At 63.8% G+C, this 19,596-nt stretch overlaps 1 protein-coding gene across 1 annotated transcript in view; it reads left to right on the top strand.

Moving 5' to 3' along the window:
• Positions 1 to 322: 322 nt before the first annotated feature.
• Positions 323 to 19,596, top strand: part of COL5A1 (collagen type V alpha 1 chain) — a 112,810-nt gene continuing 93,536 nt past the window's right edge. Inside the window, exon 1 of the mRNA XM_054584787.1 lies at positions 323 to 516. Within this exon, the coding sequence (XP_054440762.1) occupies positions 387 to 516 (130 nt within the window). The 5' untranslated portion in view covers positions 323 to 386. The remainder of the gene's footprint in view (positions 517 to 19,596) is intronic.

A 19,596-nucleotide genomic window follows, 5' to 3' on the forward strand; every position in this document is an offset into this window, starting at 1 on the left:
AAAAAGTGCGGGGCGCCCCAGGCGAGGTCGGCACTCGGAGTCCCCGCGGCTCGCGCAGGACCTCACTCGAGCGCAGCGCCCACGGAGAGCGGGTCGCGGGGCGGCGGCGGCGGCCAGGAGGGAAGAGCCGGAGTCGGAGGGGCTGCAGGAGGCGAGGACAGGCGAGCCGATCGGGGTCCCGGCCGCCCCGCGGGCCAAGGTCGAGCCCCGCCGCCCGTGGGCGAGCGCGCCCGCCGCCCCGCGCCGGAGAGCCGCCGCCACAAAGAGGACGGGCCGCGCCTGCTCCCCATGACTTCCTGAGGTCGCGACTGCCCCGCCGAGTCCGCTGCCCGGGCCGCGCCCCGCGCCCCCGAGCGTCCCGCGCGCCCCGACCCGCGCCCGCCGGCATGGACGTCCACACCCGCTGGAAAGCGCGCAGCCCGCTCCGTCCGGGCGCCCCGCTGCTCTCCCCGCCGCCGCCGCTGCGGCCACTGCTGCTGCTGCTGCTGCTGTGGGCGCAGCTTCCGAGCCGCGCAGGTAAGGGCGCTCGGGCGCGGGGGCGCCGGCGCGGCTGCAGGGCGCCGCGCGGGCCGGGGGCGGCTGTCAGCGGGTGCGGGCGCTGGCCTCTCCCGCGCTTGCCCCCTCATCGCCCCTTGGGCTGTGGGTCTCACGGGCTGGCACTCCCGGGGGCCCGGGAGAGGGAGCCGCGCCAGCACAATGCCCCGCGCGCCAAACGCGCAGGCCGGGTGGGGCTGGCGCGCCAGCCGGGCCGGCCGGCTGCGCGTGGGATCGGCCAGAGGGTTATCTGCGAGGCCGGCAAACTTTTGTCCCCAAACTTTGCATTCTCTGCCTCACATCCCACTTCTGGCCCGCAGAGCCCTGCAGAACTTTCTCTCCTGAAAACCGGGAAGGGTCGCCCCCTAGAGTCACAGCCGGTCAATTCTTGGGGTGGGGGACGCTGGGGGGAACCCCCGAAGCCTGAGCCCCCAGTCGGGCACTTGCCCTCAAGCGCACTCTCCTTCAGCCTCTAGACCGCGGCGGTGGGGCTTTGCCTCCCCAGGGAGCGGGGCCTCTCCCAGTCCTGCCCACCTAAGAGCTCAGGGGTCCTGGGAACCCTGCGGGTGGGGGTGGTCCACCAGCCCAGCTCCCAGTCCCACCCTGAAATCCCCGAGCTGCCGGGAGGCGGTTTTCCCTGGGTTTGCCCCCTGGAGACGGGCTGGTGGAGCAAGGCCAGGGGATGGTCTTGGAGCCGGGACTGAGCGGCTCGGGGGCTGTGCAGACGCGGGCACCGTCTGCCAGAGGTCTGGCCTTAGAAGGAGCCTTCTCCCCAGGGATCTGGCACTGACCCAGTGCCTGCTGCGGGCGCGGCAGCTCCGGCCCCGTTCCCTGATGGGACCGGGGCTTTCTAAGCATGGCCTTCGGTGGCTACCTGTGGGCTGGGCCCCCCACACACCCTCAAACATTGGCAAGCCCCCCACTTCCCTATGAACAGGTAGGGAGACGAGGCAAAGAGCTGCTGGGAAAAGTGACAGGCGGGTCACGGGGCAGGGGGAGAAGGGACCACCTCACCGCCGCCCCTTCTGCCCCGCTCGTAGTCTGGAGATGTGCGGAAGAATGAGTTTCCATGTTTCACTTGCCAGGGAAGGCTCGCTTCCCCTTTTTCCTGGCACAGCGAGTGCTTGTTGGGCCACGGAGGGCGAGCAGGGGGCAGGGTGCCCAGCCCATCGGCGCTGGGACCTGCGGTCTCACCCCGGGCTGCCTCCATCGTGCCCGTGAGCCTGGGCTGGCCGGCCGTGTTCCTCCCGGGTCCCCGGGAAGGTGGCGTGCAGCGGGGCGGGCGATGTGGTCTGGGGACTCAGCCCTGTCCCAGCTCCTCGGATGGGCTTTCTCCGGGGATCTCAGGACCCAAAACCTGGGGTTGGGTGCCGCCTGGGCGTGGGGTTGGCTGCTGGCTCCCCATTGCTGCCCCCTGCCCGCCTCCCCGGCTTCTTTTTTGGTCCCCCTTCCTGACGGAGGTGCGGCGGTGGAGGCTGAACCCCAGAGGTGGACCCTGGCTGGGGAACCGGACGTTTTGTCACGTGAAGAAGCCACTTCTCCGGTGGCTTCCACAGGCCTCGCTCCACCGCCCAGGGTGGGACTGTTTGGGAGCCGTGGTCAGTGCGTGGCCAGGGAGGGCGGCTGTCCCCTCGAGATGCAGGGAGGCAGAACGGGTCACCAGCCAGCGCCTCTCCTTCTCCCCATTTCGGGGTGTGCCAGATGCTCTCCGGGTTTTCCCTGAACACGGCTCTTTCTCCTGCCTCCTTCTTGGCCAAGTGTGTGGGGGAATGAAAAGTAAGATCGCGTTTGGGGCCGGTGAACATTGTAACGGGCAAAAGAAGAATATGTGAAATGAAACATGACCCCAATATTTGGAAATTGAGGTCATCTCCTCCTCACGCCATTGGCTGGCCCCGGCCACGTGACTGCTTTTTGCAATGATTTGGGGGAAGACTCATCCAAATTTGGTGGGACTTGACCGAGATCAAATGGTTAAAATTTTCTCTGACTCAGTCAAGTTGGCCGGACAGACACCCTTTCCATCCCCCCTCCTCCTCCCCACGGAGGAACAGTGGGTGGGAGGAGCGGAGGAGCCCAGCCCAGTCCCGGGCCTGTTCCACGCCGGCTCCAGATTTCGGCGGCTGGAGGGCTCGGCGCTGCGGTCGCTGCCCAGCAGTGCCGCCCGGGCGCCCGGCGGCGGCCCCGGCAGGCGTCCCTCCCCCAGGCCCAGGCGCAGTTTCTCCTCTGATGTTCCTGCCTCGGGCCTGTTCTTGGGGTGCTGGCCAGAGCCTGCCCGCCACCCCGCCCTTCAGATATTTCTGGATTCTCACCGCGGCCATGCCCTTCGCAGAGCACGGCTGAGGCCGCCCCGCCCCGGCCTTTTGGCTGCCTGGCGCTGTCTCCCATGGTCCCTGCCTCCTCCCTGGGTCGCAGGCCTTTTCGGGTGGAGCAGAGGCATGTGGGAAACAGTCGCCCACGGCTGTCGCCCCCAGGGCAACAGAGCGGCAGACCAGCCTGGAGCCCCCCGGAGGGTCCGGGATGAGTCACCAGATCCCCGAGCGCTCGCCTGGCCGCACGAAGGCCAAGCCCACACCATCTCATCGGATCCTCACACGGCCTTTGGCCAGGGCGGGGCTGGCTGGTGTGCAGCGAGGCCCGGGAAGCGGGGAGCAGGGACCCCAGGTTCTGGGTCTGTCTGACCTCTGTGCCTGGGCCCCGAGTGAGCTTCTCCCTCCTTCCTGCCCTGCAAGGCCAGGCCTTGGTGTCTCTGTCTTGTCGGAGTTTTGCCTTCTTACCGCACATCCCTCAGCATCAGCTCGCCCCTGGGAGAGGCCCAGCGCGGGCCCCGAGCTGCAGTCTGTTCTCGGGGCCCAGCCCAAGTATGGCCTGGGGCGAGCGAGGGGCTCCGTGTGGCCGGCAGGGAGTTTCTGTTCCTTCCTCCCTCCACCCTTCTTTTTTGTTGGAATGACTCCCAGGGGACCAGCTGCCTGTGTCCCCGGTCCCCGGTCCTTGTCTTGGACCAGGCCCTTCTCCCACCTGCACGGCCTGCTGGCTCCTGATGGCTTTTTCCTCTGCACCCCGGCCTGGAGGGTGTCACCAGGATCGTGGCGAAGGTGGCAGGTCCCCTCTCCAGGAGTTCGCGGTCCGGTGGGAGGCCCCCATGTGGACCTGGCTCATCTCACCGTTCATTTGCACGCCTAGGGCCCTTTAAAGCAGTCGGGAGGGTGGGTGCCCTTCGGGGAGATCTGAGGAAGCCTCTTGGGGCGGGGGCGGGGGGTCGCTGGACTTGGCCTCGCCCTTCCTCCTCGTGCCCTTCCTTTTATCTCAGAAACGCACCAACGCTCTCCTTAGCAGGTGCCCCCGTCCCTCTCTGGGACACGCCTCCTGCCTGGCCGGACACGCAGGCTCCGCTGCAGGGCTCTCCTGGGCTGGGCCGCTTCCCTTGGCTGGAAAGCCCCTCATTAACTCGGTTGGCGGGGTGCCCGCAGCGCCACGCTTGTCCCGCTTGTCCCGGGATTGCCATGCTGTGAGAAGGGAGGAGTCTCCGAGGGGGACAGTGGGGGGGCCTGGGGGGGCCTTAACCCTTTCTCTGCCCCCACACGTGAGGCCCGGCTGTTCTGCAGACAGACCGACAGAGGCCGGCAGCCTTGGCTGGGAGCGTGAGGGTCCCTGTACTGGGTAACAGGCAGTTGGGCTTGGGAGAGGACCGTCCTTGGCACGATCAGACGCCGAACCCCCGCGGCAGTGTGGGGACTTGCGAGGTCGTACGAACTGCTTCTGTTCCCGAGACGTGCCGTGGGCCGCTGGGCTGGGGCCAGTTGCGGCCCCGGCCTTCCCCTCCCGAAGAGGGAGAGAGTCGCGGCTTTGGCTCTGAGGGGGGCTGGGGAAGACTGGTTGAGGGGTCACCTGGGAAGAGTGTTGTGAAGTGCGTGATGTATCCTGAGCGTCTGGCCGCTCTCTTTGGTGGCCTTTGTGCAGAGGGAGAAGGCACCGGGTTTCCAGGCCTCTTTCGACGCAAGTGTCCCCGAGGAGCACAGCTGGGGAGGGGCGCCCTGGAGGCTCCAGTCGCTGGGAGACCCGAGGGCCCCGCCGTCGCCAGCCGCGTGGGTCCAGCTGCCCCCTCCCGGCTTTGGCCCCTGGCCTGCTGGGAGGCCTTCCGCCCCTGGGGTCCTGTACTGGTCCGGGAGGCGTGGAAATGCTTCACAAGCCCACTCGAGGTTGTATGCGTGTGCATGTGAGTGCGTGCACGTGTGGACGGGCGGGTCGTGGATGTGCACGCGTGTGCGAGCCTGCTGTGCAGACCCAGACATGTCCCCCTGTACCGTGCCCCACCCTGCAGAGGGGAGACGTGGCCACGAAGCCTGCTGGGCCACCAGGAGGCCCGGGCCCCGCCCTGCAGGGCCAGCTGGGTCTGATCATTTGACGCGTCTTTTTTTACTCACAGGAGGGCGATGTTATATTATGGCTTCTGCCTGCCCCTCTATTTATATTCTCCATATAATCCGCTTCGCCGGTGTCAGCGCTTTGCCAAATGTTCATCTGAGGATTTCGGGCCCAGCTGGAGATCCTGGGATCTGCAGGCGGGACCGGCCTTGGCCCTCCTCGTGGGCAGGGCGGCCGCCACGACGGGACAGGGAGGGAAGACCAGGGTGTGGGGCGAGGGGCAGGGGCAGGCGGCCAGGTTCGGGCCCTGGCGCCGCCCCCGCTGGCCGTGCATTCGGCCTCCCGTGTGTGCCTCAGTTTCTCTGTCTGTGAGAAGGGGCGATGATTGTCACTTTGGAAGGATTTGGTGAGGGTTCAGTACGTAACGTGTACGATGCACAGAGGTAACCCCATCACCAGTACGTAACGTGTATGATGCACAGAACCCCATTCTCTCCTTCCCGGGCCCCAAGGCAACACGAAGCAGAGGACCCGGGGACAGGCACCGAGCTCCTGGCTCTGCTCGCCGGCTGGCTGTGTGTGCCACCCCCGTCTGTGAACGGCCATACCAGTGCCTCCCTCACGGGGTAGGCGTGAGAAGAGGTGACACAGACAGTGTCCCCTCGTGAGCTTATCGGATCCCTCGCTGTGACTTCCGGGGTTTTGCGCTCGGGTATGGGGGCACGTCCTTGGGCGATTGTGGGCACACCACGTTGCCCATGCCCCGCCCTGTCCTCCGGCCACCACGCGTCATAAGGAGGAATCGGAGTCCAGGCGTGGGAGTCCCAGCTCCCAGCCACGACCAGGGTGATGGCCGATGCACCGGAGGGGTGCATCGCGGGGGATGGGCACGGGTCCTATGCCATTTCGGAGCCAGCCCGGCCCCCGCTGGCTGGAGACAGGTTTGTAGAGTGAATGCGTGGGTGTGTGTGGACGGAGGGCCGTGTGCCGATGCGCGGCGTCGGTGGTGGGGTCCCTCGGTGTCACGTAGGTCGCGTCGTCTGAGCCCTGATTTCATCAGCTTCGACTCACCCGCTAGTTTTTCTGGCAGGTGCCCAAGTCAGTAATAACCGCACAGTCGGAGTGAATGTTGCCACTCTTTGGTGACTCAGACCTAAGAAATGGAACCGCAGTCTGACCCACTTTTCATGAGATTTCGTTCCGCAGACAGCGGCCCGCTTGCTACAATGTCTCTGTGCAGGAAACGGGGGTTCCCCTGTTTTGTTTCCTAGACATGTGTTATTTTGGGGAAATTCATTCTTTTCTTGTTTTTTGCTGCCCGCACCTTGGCCACAGGGTTCTAATAACAACTCTATTTTTTTAAAAAAGAAATACCACAAAATGCATTAAAATGTGTGTGTGTGTAAAGACGCTGGTCCTTGCGTTGCAAGAAGAGAGACCTCACGATGAAAAAGAGTTTTAATCTCAATGGAAGGCAGGGGTGATTGTCTACCCTTCCGCTGGCGGCGGGGGCTGGGGGGGGAGTCATGGAGGGGGGCCCTGGGCCCGGGGCGGTGAGCTGGGCGGCTAGGAGTTTCCTTCCCATAGAAGGTTCCAGAGGGAATACGAGAGGCGGGCCTTCGCGTAGAGAAGCCAGGAGTGACACTGTCTACGCCTGAAGTGTTTGTGGGTCCTGCGCTGAAGCCCGGCCTGTGCCGGGCACGGGGTGGCCGGGCACAAGTGAGCCGCAGGCGCGCCACCCTGCCCCCCGGAGCCCCTGGGGCGGCGGGGGAGTCAGACCCCTGAACAGGCCGGGGTCTCCAGTGCAGTGCCAAGCGGGAGGAGAGAAACACCAGCAGGTAGGGCGCGCCACTGGCCACTCGGAGGGAGGGCGCCTGTGAGCCCCTGGGCCACCGGACATTCACGGGGAGGCACCTGCCAGCCCCAGGGGGCACGGGCCACTCGGAGGGAGGCGACAGCCGGCACCAAATAGAGTGCCGACCAATCAGAGGAGGCAACAGCCAGCATCCATGGGGCACCGGCCAACTGAGATGAGCGTACTGAGCCAGGGCCTGTGGCTTTTGGGGTCCCCTGGGGTGAGCTGGAAGGGCGGCATCTCTCGCACTTTCCCGTGTGTGCTTACTCTGGCTCCCGGGCGCAGTTGGCCGCCCCGCTGGAGGGTGTTACCGTGGAGCGCTCCGGCCCTCGCACCAACCCTGGACCGGGGTGGGGGTTGGCCCCCCCGTGCAGATGTGCCGCCGGGGGAGGCTCTGCGAGCCCAGCTGGCAGGAGGGAATGCCCGCCATCCTGCCCCGGTGCCCCCCGGGGCGGGGGAGCACCGCCGGGTCTGGGGTAGGTCCTCCCCGCAGGCCAGGGGCGGGGCTCCCACGGCAGCCTCGCCTCGCGTTTGCTGTGGGAGGCGCCCAGGACGGCCAGGGGCCTGTGCTTCGGAGAGAGGTGCGCCCCGCCACGGTGAGAGCAGCTTCGCGCCCCGGCCTCCCTTCCCCGCTGTGGTTTTGTCTAGTAAACGTTAAGGCCGCCTTCTCTGCGGGTTCAGGGGTCACCTGCAGCCCTGGCCCACGCGGGCCCGTGGCGTGGGAGAGCTGGCTGGTCCGGCGCACTGCCCAGGGGGCTCAGTGAGATGGCCGGGCCCAGGAAAGATGGTCACCTCGCAGCCCTGCACCCCGCGTTCAGCCTTATCTGGGCGGGGCTGGAGCAGGCTCTGGGGAGCCGGTCTCTCCCGTCCTTGTGGTCTTTCTGAGGGGTGAAGCAACTGTGACCCGTGTTTACTTGAGTTTTCTTCTTTTGTTTCCCCCTTTTCTGATTCCTTTGGGGAGAATCTGAGACGCCGAAGGCCTCCAGCTTCCTTTTCTGCGCTGTTTCTGGGGTTCCCTCCTGGGACAGGGGGTCAAGGACACAGCCTCCGTGTCCGCGTCCCTGTCGAGCGAGGCTGCTCGTCTTCTTTCTGAGCAGAGTTGCTGTGTTCTGGTTGGTTCTGTGCAAAGAAGGGCCCAGACACACTGCACCTCCTCGCCCCTTGAGAAGGCGGTCACCTCGAGGAGGCGGGATGGAAATGCGGGAACCGGGGTTCCCAAATGTAATGAGTTCCAGGGAATTATTACTGTTACCTCGGTTCATAGTTTACATAATGGCTATTTAGCACAGAAAGTACCGCTCTCGGGGCTCGGGGTGGTGGTACCCGCAGTCAGGAAGGGCGGGGGCTTGGTAAGTGTGGGCGGGGCGCTGAGTGGGAGGCCGAGCAGTAACTGGTGGGCGGGGCGATGAGTGGGGGCGGAGAGGTAGGCGGAGCGTGAGTGCGGGCGGGCGGAGCTGTGGGCGGGGCAGTGAGTCGGTGGGCGGGGCGGCGAGTCTGTGGGCGGGGCGGTGGGCGGGGCAGTGAGTGAGGGCGGGGGGGGGGCGGTGGGCGGGGCGGTGGGCCGGCCCTGCTGAATGACCCCTGCTATGTCCATGGAGGACCCAGAGACCAAAAAGAGGGGAGGGCGAGTGTGAGGGAGGCCAGTGTCCTCTCAGGACCATCCTCCCTCACCTGAAACAGGTAGACTGCAGGTTTCAGCATACATGATGGGAGGTGGGCGGGCACCTGCAAGGAGGAAAGAGCGGTGGGCCCCCTACGAGAAGCTGCGATGCTGTGGTTTTCCTCGCTTGCCTGTGGGCTGACTCCAAAGGACAGACTCTTACTGGGCTGTGGGGCGGCGCGGGAGGTGGGGAGAGCGAGCTTCAAGAGGAGGCCCTTGCCGGGGCAGGGCCAGCCAGGCCCGAACCACCCCCTGCCACTCGGCCTGTCCTCACACGCCCTGCAGCGCCATGGGCCCCAGGCCCCTCTGTGCGGACAGGCTCCCACCTCCCATTCCTGGGGCAGGGCCTGGCCGATTACAAACAGCTGCTTGGCCCGGGAGCAGGGTTTACAAACATTGGGAGGGCTGTTGTCCAAGGGCTGGAAGGCACATGGGGGCTTCTTGTGGGGACGGGAGTTCGTGTGACTGTGCCGCAGGCTCTCGGGCCCACCCACCACTGTGCAGTCAGGCGGAGGTCAGCCGAGGGAGGGTCCGCCGGGCCCTGGGTGGGCCACGGGTGGGCCCTGGGGTCCCAGCACACTCTGCTGAGTCTAACAACTAAATGTGAATCCGGGTAGAAAGAGCACATGACCCATGAGCAGGACTGCTGACTGGTAGGTGAAGAATAAGAGTCTCTGGAACCCTTTTTTTGTTTGTTTGTTTTTACTTTATCCTTAGTGTTTCATTTCACATACAGTTTTTCATTTTTAGGGAGAGGGGAAGGGAGAGAGAAAGAGAGGGAGAGAAACATCCATGTGTGGTTGCCTCTCGTGCGCCCCCTACTGGGGACCTGGCCTGCACATCAGGCCTGTGCCCTGGCCGGGAATCGAACCGGCGATCCTTTGGTTTGCAGGCTGGTGCTCAATCCACTGAGCCACACCAGCCAGGGCATCGTTTCACATACACTTGTATCCTGATGACATCTTTCCAACGTCTGAGGGGTTATCCACCTTTTACAGGTGAGAAAACTGAGGCCCACAGAAGCCCCACAGCTGGTGTGCCGCGGAGCGGGGCCAGTTGAGCCGCAGAAATGTGGCTCGTCTAGCCTCTTGGGAGCAGGGAGCAGGTCAGAGTCTGCGTGAGGCGGGGTCTCAGCCCCAAAGGAGGCATGGTCACTTTTTCTCTGGGGCCTTCGTCCCTGCAGCAGGGGGCTGAGAGAGGAGGGGGCTCATGAGACCTGGGGACCACCCCAGGGGGCCTTCCCGCCATCACGTGTCCCCTCAGGCCGGTCGGCGGTGCATGCTGGGGCCCGGTCTTGCGAGGAAGCGGTGCTCTCGGTCCCTGTCGCTTGGCACCCACTTTCCGAAGGCCCCAGTGTCCTGGACCCCCGTCCCCCCCTCCCACATCTTCGCGGACATCTGCGGGATTAGATCTGGAGGGCTGCGTTCAGCTGTGAGCAGAGCGTGTGTAAGGGGTGAGCTACTCTGGTCTGAGTCATTTTTTCCATTTTAGCGGGCAGGAAAGAGTGATAGCAGAGGGCTTATAGCCAGGTAGGTTTTTCCTGTTTAACATCGGTTGACACATGAAGAAGGAGATGCGTGCGTGCGTACGTGCGTGCGGCGCCAGCAAGCCACATGGAGCAGGTAGGGTGGGGACGCGCGGGGGCCCTCTCTGAGGGCCGGGGCGGGGGGTGGGCACTGAGCAACCTGTCGGGCGTTCCAAGAGTTAAACTGGATGAGAGGGGAGCTGGACCAAGACAGGATCCACATCTTTAAACCATCAGCGTTTCAGAAGAGAGAAATAGAAACCCCCGAGAGGAGCAGTGCCCGGAGGTCTGATTTTGGAGCCTGCTGCTTCTTGATCTTACTAGCAAAACGCCTGTGATGTGTCCGGGCCAGGGAGAGCCCACACGCTTGCCAGAGGTCAGGCTCAAGGGAGTCCTGCTCTTGTTTTCCCTGAGAAAGCGCCGTGAGTCCTGGAGAATTGTCAGATCCCTCAGAAATGTTGCTGCTCTGGCAGCCCCCACCGCATGGCCCAGACGGATTCTACTGGGAAAAGTTGGGGAATTTCAAATTATTCAACACTGCAGATCAAGGGAACAGGGCTTATTCTGCCTATGCGGTCCTAGGTGTTTCTGGCTGTAGGTCTCATCAGGAGGCTGAATCCACAGTAAGCAGCGGAGAATTCTGTTCACCGTGATGACATCCATGCCTCCAATTTCAAGCCCAGAAGGGGGGGCGGTTCACTTAGGGGCCAAGAGGGGTATTGCATCCCAGCTCGACGGGACCCTGGGAAAACCTGGGTGAGGCCGGGGGGCCCTGGTACCACCGCACTGTCATGGTGCGACCTCAGAAACGTCGTCTTTCTTCCGTGCCTCAGCGTCTTCCTGGGTCAGGTGGAACGAATGATGCCTGCCGCATAGGTCTGTGGTGGGGTTTTAAGGAGGCGGAGTTTGGACCCCACAATCACGCGGTCTGCCCAGATGGCTGCTGGGTCTCATGGCGCCTGCAGCATGGGAGTGGCCGGTCACCACCTGTGGAGCTGAGCGGAGAGTGCTTTTTAGAGTCTGAGGTGCCCGCCGCCCCCGATGCGGGCGGGCTCACCGAAGCAGCGTGGGCAGACGGCGGAGGCCTGGGCCGTTCTGGGGGAGGCGGGGAGTCCGGGCTGGCGTCCCCGGAGAGGCCGGGGCAGCTGAGGATTCGCCCCGGGCCAGCCTGGCATTTGGGCAGGGGGCTCGGTCCCGGGAACGTGGCCAGCAGGGTTTGCCGGGTTGGAGTCAGGGCCCAGGGCGCTGCTGGTTGTCCCACACTGACCCTGATCTGGACGCGGTGACGTGCCACTTGTCTTCACGTAGTGCCCTGAAGCTCCCAGCTCTCTAGAGGGAGCCGGGCAAGTACCAGTTTGTGGCAGGGTGTGTGTGCGTGAGAGAGAGACACACACACACACACACACACACACACGCATGTAGCAGGCGTGAGCCCCCTCTGCACACCGTGGGCCGGGACACTGGAGTCCCTGGGTGCTGGTCAGGGAGGGTTTGCCCAGGGGACTCGGCTCACGAGGCAGTGGACCTGCGAGTTGAACGTGGGCCCCTGTGGCTCCCAAGTTGCTCCCTCTGCGGCGTCCTGGGCCGCCTCCGCCTGCTGCCCCCTCTACCGCCTTCATCTTCCAGATCGTTCTCCCAGCTGTCACCCCGTGCCTTCGCTGCGGTGGCTCCAGATGACTCTTTCCAGGCCCTTCCGCCTCGGGCTCCTTAAATTCCGGGATCCATCCCCTGACCCTGTAGATAAGTTCCAGAAACCCTCTCAGCCATGTTTTGGAATTCCTTTCATACCGTCGGCCCCGCCTGCTCTTCTTCAGACCCGGCGTCACTTGGAGCCCTCGCCTCGGACGGCTCAGCTCTCCAGGGCGCCCGGGGGGAGAGGGGTTCCTCCGGGCTGCTGCCCCCTCTCCCACCCGACGCCCAGCCACTGGGACCGCCCGCGCCGCCACCCTCCCTGGGGTGGCTGCTTCGCAGAACCCAGCTAACGCCTCTGCCTCTGGGTCCCCATGACCTAGCCTTCCCTGGGGACGCCCCAACGAAAGCCCTGAGCGCCAGGCATGTGCCTTTTTCCATAAACTGGATGCCGGGTCAATATCTTGGCCAAAAAAGAAAAAAAAGCAGCCCTCGGCCCTGGGGCAGGCTGGTCTCTTTCCAGTCACTTCCTAAAGTGTTTCCTGGTCGGAGTTCTGCAGTAGTGAAGCAGCCAGTGGGAATGGCACCCAGGACGGGCCCTGACATCTGCTTTTCGGAGCAGCCGCCGCCCCTGGGGTATGTGAGGCTCGACGCCAAGTGCATTTTTCTCGGGCGACTCACTGCTTTCTGTCCGTCCCGCCATCCAGATCTTTCCTTTACTGTCTTGTCTTCCCAGCGCCCCGGGAGGCCGCGGGCCGGTGTTTCCAGGCCGGCCGGTGCCAGCGGGGCAGGCGCGGCTCTCAAAGCCTCCCCGGCGCTGGCCAGGTGCGCCGCGCTCTCTGCCTGGGGCCTGTCGAACCTCCCGACAGGGACGCTCACATTCCTGGGCGTCCCGGTGGGAGTCAGGGCAGGCGATGTTGGACGCGGCGCTGCTGGGGGTGCTTCCTGGGACTCCCTTGGCATCGCTCGCCGCCCTTCGGCCCCCAGCTCCCCCTGCCTTGTTCCTGGACTCGTGGGAACAGGACGGGGGGCTGCCAGCTGGGTGGGAGGGAGATACTCCCGGGGGCTGCTCTGGCTGGGAGACGGAGCCCTGGATCTGCTGTTAATCATGTCTTTGTTGGGCCGCAAGTTCAGGCCCCTGTCTGTGACTCTGTGCTCTGGAGCCGTGGGCCACGGGAGAAGCTCATACCTGGACGCGCGCGCACCTGCCGCGGGCCTGGCCTGCCGCCCCGGAGGCTCCTGGTTGGGCGTGCCCTGGAAAGACCGCTTCCGGGTCACACCTGCAGGCGCTTTGGTGGGGGCCGCCACGTCGAAGGCACCAGGCACGGCTTTGCTAAGGGGGTGGCTGAAGAGGCCGCCTTCCTGACGCGACAGGTTTGCCTGGGAAAGATTCTGTGTGGCGACGGTGAGGCTGGGGCTCGGCACCTGGGGACGGGCGACGGGTGTGGTGGCCCTGTGACCTCTGACCCTGCACACACCGCCCCGGCTCTGCGGTCACTCGCGTCCCTGCACCGTCTCCAGCTTGGGGCTGGGCCGGCCTCCCCTTAACGTCCAGGAGCCGCCTGTGGTCACGAGGCTCGTGCCCTCCCGCAGTTCCAGCTCACGGGGGTCCTCCCTTCGCCCTCGCCGACTGGCTCTCCGCTCAGAGGCGCCAAAAGCCAGCCCAGACCGGAGGCTGGAGGGCCCTTTGCCTGGAGGACCTCAGGGTTGACAATTGGGGGGGCCCCGTGGGGTCTAGGCACAGTGGAGATTCATTCCTCTGTCCTAGGAAAGAGGCCGGGTCCCCACTTGTTCCCTAGGGCCCTTCACATCTTGGCTCCACGAGGTCCCCGCTGGCATGTGAACTTTCACCCAGACTTCAGCCACCGTGGTTTCTGGTCCGTGCTGGCCGGTGCTGTGCGGACGCAGAGCTGGAGGGGTGGGTCTGGGCAAGGGCTCAGGTCCGTTTCTCCGCTGACAGCGTGTTACAGGCTAGGCAGGCACTGCATCTGGCAGCCAGAGGGCGGGGGGCCCCCGGCCCTGGAGCCCCGCGTCCCCGTGTTTGGGTGTGTGGTTGGGCTAGTTGGCCGAACCGTGTGAAAGCGCCACTTGGCGGGCCGGGGCGGTTGGACAGCCGCGCCACCAGGTCCGTCCCAGTGCTGCGGGCCGAGCCCTGGGCGGGTCCAGGCCGTCTTTCCCCGAGCTGGCACCCTCCCTCCGAGCCCAAGTCCACGAGATGAGTAGGGGGTCAGCAGGCGTGGAGTTCGGGGGACAGGAGGGCCCAGGTGCAGGGCACTCGTGGAATGTGCCTTGGTGCTGGGTGATCTTGGCCTTTGGATGTGGGGTCCAGATCAGAGCAGGAGCGGGATCAGGAGAGGGGGAGGGGCGGCAGACGAGGCCTTGGGTGCCTTTGATTCGGTTTAAATCGGCAAATGTGTATGGCTGTCTTTGTCCATCCACCCTGCCACCTGCACATCCGCCGTCCCAGTGCACCCACCCACCCACCCATTCATCTGCCCACCCATCCATCCAGCCACCCACCCACCCATCCGTCCATCCACCCATCCCTCCACCTACTCACTCACCCATCTATCCATCATCCATCCATCCATTGATCCATCCATCATCCACCCACCCACTCACCTACTCTTCCTCCCTCCCTCCCTCCTACCCTGCCCTCCCATCCACCCATTCATCCAGGTCATAAATCCACCCGCCTACCCACCTTCGGTCCATTCACGGTGCTGTCCCGGCGCCGGGCTGCCCCGTACCACACTGCTCTCCGCGGTGGCCTCGGGGGGCAGAGGTCCACATTCCATCTTCTGCACTGGGGCTCCTTGAAGGCCAGGAGTGGCCGGTTCACTTCAGCTTCTGTGGTGCTTGCCGCAGCGCCGGGCGCAGCCGGGCTGAGTCCACGGGCTCGGGCCGGGGGGCAGGGGACGCGCAGCACCAGCGGGCAGCGCAGCCAGCGGGACAAGGCGGCGCTGGCTGCCTTCCGGGGACAACGGCGGAGGGCGGCCGTGGCTGTGCGCCAGCCGGGGATGCGGGAGGGGAGCGGGGGCTCCCAGCAGCACCGGGACCTGGAGTGGGAGGGGGATGCAAGGGAAACACCCCAGGTGGCAGTAAGACGTGAGATAAACTCGTCCCAGGAACTGGGACGTTTCATGGTATTTGGTTATAGAGCCAGAGATTCTGCTAATTCTCCAAATACCTTTGTTAACTTTTCTTGACTCTGCAAGTAAAGCATACTCATTATGGCAAACCCGAGAAACATAAAAATGCCTTTTTCTTTTCCTTTCCTAGTCCCTTTCAGTTGCTAGAACAAAACACCGCAGAGCGGGTGGCTTATAAACAACAGAACGCGACTCCTCCCCGCGCTGGAGGCTGGGGGCCTGAGCTAAGATGCCGTGTGGCTGGGCGGGGGCGATGCACCTTCTCCGGGACCTGAGGCGGCGCTCACAAGGCGGGGGGGCGGGGGCGGGAGCGCTCGGGGGCTGGGACTTCACCATGTGAGTTTTAGGGGACGCTGACGGCCCACAGCCCTTCCCTCACGGCCCCCCCTTTCATGCCAAGCTCACAGGCAGAAGCAGCGTTGTGCCCGCCTTGGTCACAAACGCTCCCCATGTCTCTCCGGCCTCGGTCAGCGTCCTCACGCTGACGAACTCCCCATTGTCCCCGCGCTGGGGTTTACTTCTCTGTCCCCGCATGCCGGGTTGGGGCGCCCAGTCAGCTGCTGTGACAGATGACACGTGGGTGAGCATCTTCCGGGCCAGGCCTCCCTGCCTCTGACTGTTTCCTGAGGGCGGCTTCCTAGACGGTGACGTGCAGGGCTAGCGCGTCGGGTCACATTGCAGCCAGCAGTTACCACCTGCGTCTTCTCATCCCCAGGTGCCGAACCCAGGGGACCTCGTGGGACAGCATGGGGCCAGCCACCCTCTGCGAGCCAGTCACTGCCCCCTGAGGGCCAGCTGGGAGCGGTCCTTTAGCGCTTGGGACCGGGCTCAGCCCTCGTGGGGCCGGCGGCTCGTCCCAGGTCCCTTGGGCCTCCAGGGTCGCCCGGTTTCCTGCTCTGGAGGACGGAGCCGCACTCCCGCACGTGGGGCTGGGCATCAATACCAGTTATAACACAGGCCTTCGGAGATTTCGATCAGAATTACGGAGAGCAAGAGGGATCTGCTAGCACCTAATAGACAATCAGTAGATGCTGAGTGTCTCCCTTCCTTCTCTTTGGCCACCTGCATGTGTGCTGTGCCGCTGCTGTGGCCGGCTGAGTGGGCAGTGATACCAGGGGCCCGCTGACTGTGCCAGGGTCTTCTCCCCTCCAAAGCGCCGTCACATCGACGAGTGGGCTTGGGGCCTCCATCCGCGAGGGGGTGGGGTTCGTGGGTGGGAAGCTCAGAGACGGCCAGCGGGGGGCGCTTCCCGGGGCTGGGGTGGGGGCTGAGGCGTGGGGGCAGGTCTGCTTTCACTGGGCGGGGGCAGCATGGAGTCTTCACGAACCAGGCTGCTGTGACCGGGGCCCCGCGGAGCTCCGCCCTCTTGCACATCAGCAAGCTTTTTGCAGGGGAGTTGGCGGAGGGTTCCGTGCCCATGAAACTCGAGGAGCCTGTCGCTTACCCCCGCCCGCCAGGGAACACCTGGAACTGGACTCCATCAACCTACTGCGTGTGGGGTCCAGGGAATGAGGCCGGACGGGGGTGTGGGCCGTGGTCGCTGCCGTGGCGGGCGGCGCTGAGTCCCGCCACCAGCCTGTGGGGCCCCCAGAAGGGGTGCATTGAGCCGCTCCTCCTGTCGTGTCCCCATGGCTGGTTTCGAGTCCCACTTCAGAGCGTCTGGAGGCTTGCACGGCCCTAGGAATTTCTGGGGGGGGGGGAGTAGCCCGCCCCTCCCAGGGGCGGGGGCGGGGGAGGCCAGTGTGATGTTCTTGTACTTGAATCACAAAGCGGAGTGAAATGGCTTCTGAGCCGCATCCCTGGCACCGGCGCCGTCCCCCGGGGTCACCGCGCGGCCTGGGCTGGGAAGGCAGGGCCCTCTGGGGCTGTAGGGGGGCCCGTGTTGGGGCGGGTTCGTGAAGGACGGAGCAGATAGACTTTAATTTGTAACAGGAAATATTCCTGTAAACTCCGTCTGTCCTGTTGTTTGCTTTGGGACATTTAATAGGCCTTGGATCGTCTCTGGGGGCCAGTTCCCGTCTGTCCCTCAAGCTGCCTTTTCCAACGAGAATTTCGAGGCAAACACCAGCCGATGCCAGTGCTGAGTCAGCGGACGCACTGGCCTTGGACCTGCATTTCAGTCCAGAAGGGCAAGGGTGAGGGGACGCGGCCTGGCCCAGGGGCCCTGCGAGGACATCGGGTGCTGGGAGACCGGGACAGGCCCGAGAAGTGCTGTGCGGCTTGACTCATACAGGCCCGTCCAAGGCCGCCCAGCTCCCAGACAAGGACCGGAACGTCTGTGACCCTCACGAGGTTCCAGGTAGACAGGAGAGGACAGCTGCTTCTTGGTACGATGCCGTCTCCCGCTGGCTTTGATGGGCACTGGCTGTTCCATTAATTTGTTGTAAGAGCCATACGGCCCATCACAGAAGTGGTAAAAGCGACACAAAAAGTATAAAGAAGAACAGAAAAATTCATCATAAATCCTTTCCTTGTTTAAACCGCGATGCTGCCACTGGGGGTGTCGATTAAGTGCTGATAAAGCCGCTGTGGTGTTTCTGAAGTGCTGCCTCATAAGCTCCGCACTGAACACTTTGATTCATTAGTTTCCAGCATGCGTTGTCTGCCTGCATTTACAAAATTGGGATTACACGCTCCTTTGCGATCGTTTTAAACTTAGAATATCATGAGCACATTCCAGTCAACAAGGCGTCCAAGGGGGCGTCCCCAGTCTGACGAAGGACATCGTGGCAGGTCCATGCGCCGGAGCCTCGCCCGGCCCAGGCCCGAGGTGGCTTACGGACTCTCCCGAGGCCACGCCCCCCCTTGCGGGCGGCCCCCCGCTGGGGCAGCACGGTGCGCAAGGGGGCAGGCCACGTGGAAGGGCAAGGAGAAGCAAGACCGTCTTTATTTGCAGACCGCGTGCTTATCTATGCCGAATGTTCTCAAGAACTTACGGAGAAGCTCCCACAACTCACAAGAAAGTTCGGCGTGGCCTCAGGAGCCAAAGGCAGCACGCGGACATCAGTCGCATTTCTGGATGGTAGCAGGGGTCGGGTGGAAATAGGAACTTCAACGGCTATTGTAATAGCATCAAAATATGTGTGACTTGGAGAGACATTTGACAACATACCTGTGCACTGAAAACTATAAAATACCACTTAGAAATATTAAAGAAGATCTCTAACAGCGGAGAGAGATGCTCTTCTGACAGACAAGACGACAGTATTGTTAAGCTTTCGTTTTCTTCAGCATTGACCCACGGAGTCAACGCAATGCCGTTAAGATTCCAGCAGGCTTTTCAAACATGAAACAGGGACAAAATGATTCTGAAATTTGCATGGAGCTGCAAAGGGCTTACAATAACCAAAGGAACTTTGGAAAGAATGGTGGGTGGTCCCACGCTGCGCGATCGTGGGACTTGCGCTGGAGCAAAGTGATCAACGTCGGGGGTGTCGGCGTGAAGGGGAACACAGAAGCCAAGGGAACAGGGTCGAGCCTGTCCGTAGAGCCGCGCGCGCATGTTCGTGAGATTTCTGACGAAGGCGCGGAGGTCACTTAGTGACGAAAAGATGGTCTCTGTCAATAAAAAGATGCCCCTGGGTCCTTCCGTCATCTCGTCCATGAGAGTTAAGGTGGCCCTGCGGCCCCCGAGGAAGGAGGGGCCTGCCAGAAGGGCTTTTGGTGGGTACTTCAGCTCGAGGTTAAAAGCAGAGCCTAGCAGCCATTTCGCTTTTAAAGTTTTTATGTATGGATTTCAGAGAGAAAGGAAAGACGCGCGAGAGAGATTTGTGGCTCCACTTCCTGAGGCATCCCCTGGTTGATGCCCGTAAGCGTCCAGACTGGGGATCGAACCCGCAACCTTGGCGCATCGGGACGCCGCCCCAGCCCACTGAGCTCCCCGGTCAGGGCCAGCCGCTATTTCCAAATAGGGCCTCTCACGCCCCCGCGGCGTCGGGGCCAGCGGCCTCCCTGGGGCGAAGGGCCGTTCTGAGGCCGCCGTCCTGTGTGGCGAGCAAGCTGGTCGGGTGGTTGGCTGGAGCTCGCTGGTTTCCCTTCACAGGGCCCCTCCCTGGGGCCGCCGGGCCTCCTCACAGCGGCTGCCCAGTCCCCCGTGGCCCAGGACGGGGACCCCACCGGTTCCCCAAAGCCTTGGTCCGTAAGCTGGCACGCATCCCTCCTGTCACATTCCGTGGGTCGTGCAGGCCCGGCGCCACCTCGGTGACTGGGAGGGGACCTAGTCGTCGCCCCCCGACGGGCAGCTCCAGGGCTCGTGACCATTTTAAAATGACCACACTGAACCGTTGTTCTGGTGTTTTTTGGTGAATAACATGGTGTGTGTTTTCTGTGGACACATACGTGGAACACTTTCCAGAATAGAGGCGCAGAGAGAGAGGCGAGGGGACGGGCCCTCCGCCACCTGCCGGTCCTCAGCCCCGCCCCCGCCGGGGCCCCTCCAGCGGCTGCTGCTGTCCTGGGGCCGTGGCGTGCGGGACCCGGTGCGGCCTCGGGTCACATGGACATCGTTCGTTATCTTAACGTGAGGGGGTGCGCTCCAGGGACGCGCCTGCGACGTGTTTCATGGACGTCCTCCCGTGGAAGGCCGTGGGCCGCCCCTTCCTGTCCGCCTCTGCAGGGGGTCCGCCCGGCCCCTGGCCGAGGGGTGTTCCTCTTGTGTTCAGTTCTCTGCCCAGGACGTTCCGCAGGGTTCGGGCCTCATGGGGGGACTCAGGCCCGCGCGTGTGCACGTGCTAACGGGTGTCCTCCCCCTGGAACCTGCCTGCAGCCTGTTGGTTTCGTCCTGCGGCCGGTGGGTCAGTTCGCTCCCTCGCCGAACCGAGCGTCGCCTGCTCTGAGCTCAGCTCTCCTCGGTCCGGGCGTGGCGGGGGCCGGGTGT

This window comes from Pteronotus mesoamericanus, unplaced genomic scaffold, assembly GCF_021234165.1.
Source record: "Pteronotus mesoamericanus isolate MK-2021 breed Mesoamerican mustached bat unplaced genomic scaffold, CSHL_Meso_final contig_78, whole genome shotgun sequence".
NCBI classification, from domain to species: domain Eukaryota; kingdom Metazoa; phylum Chordata; class Mammalia; order Chiroptera; family Mormoopidae; genus Pteronotus; species Pteronotus mesoamericanus.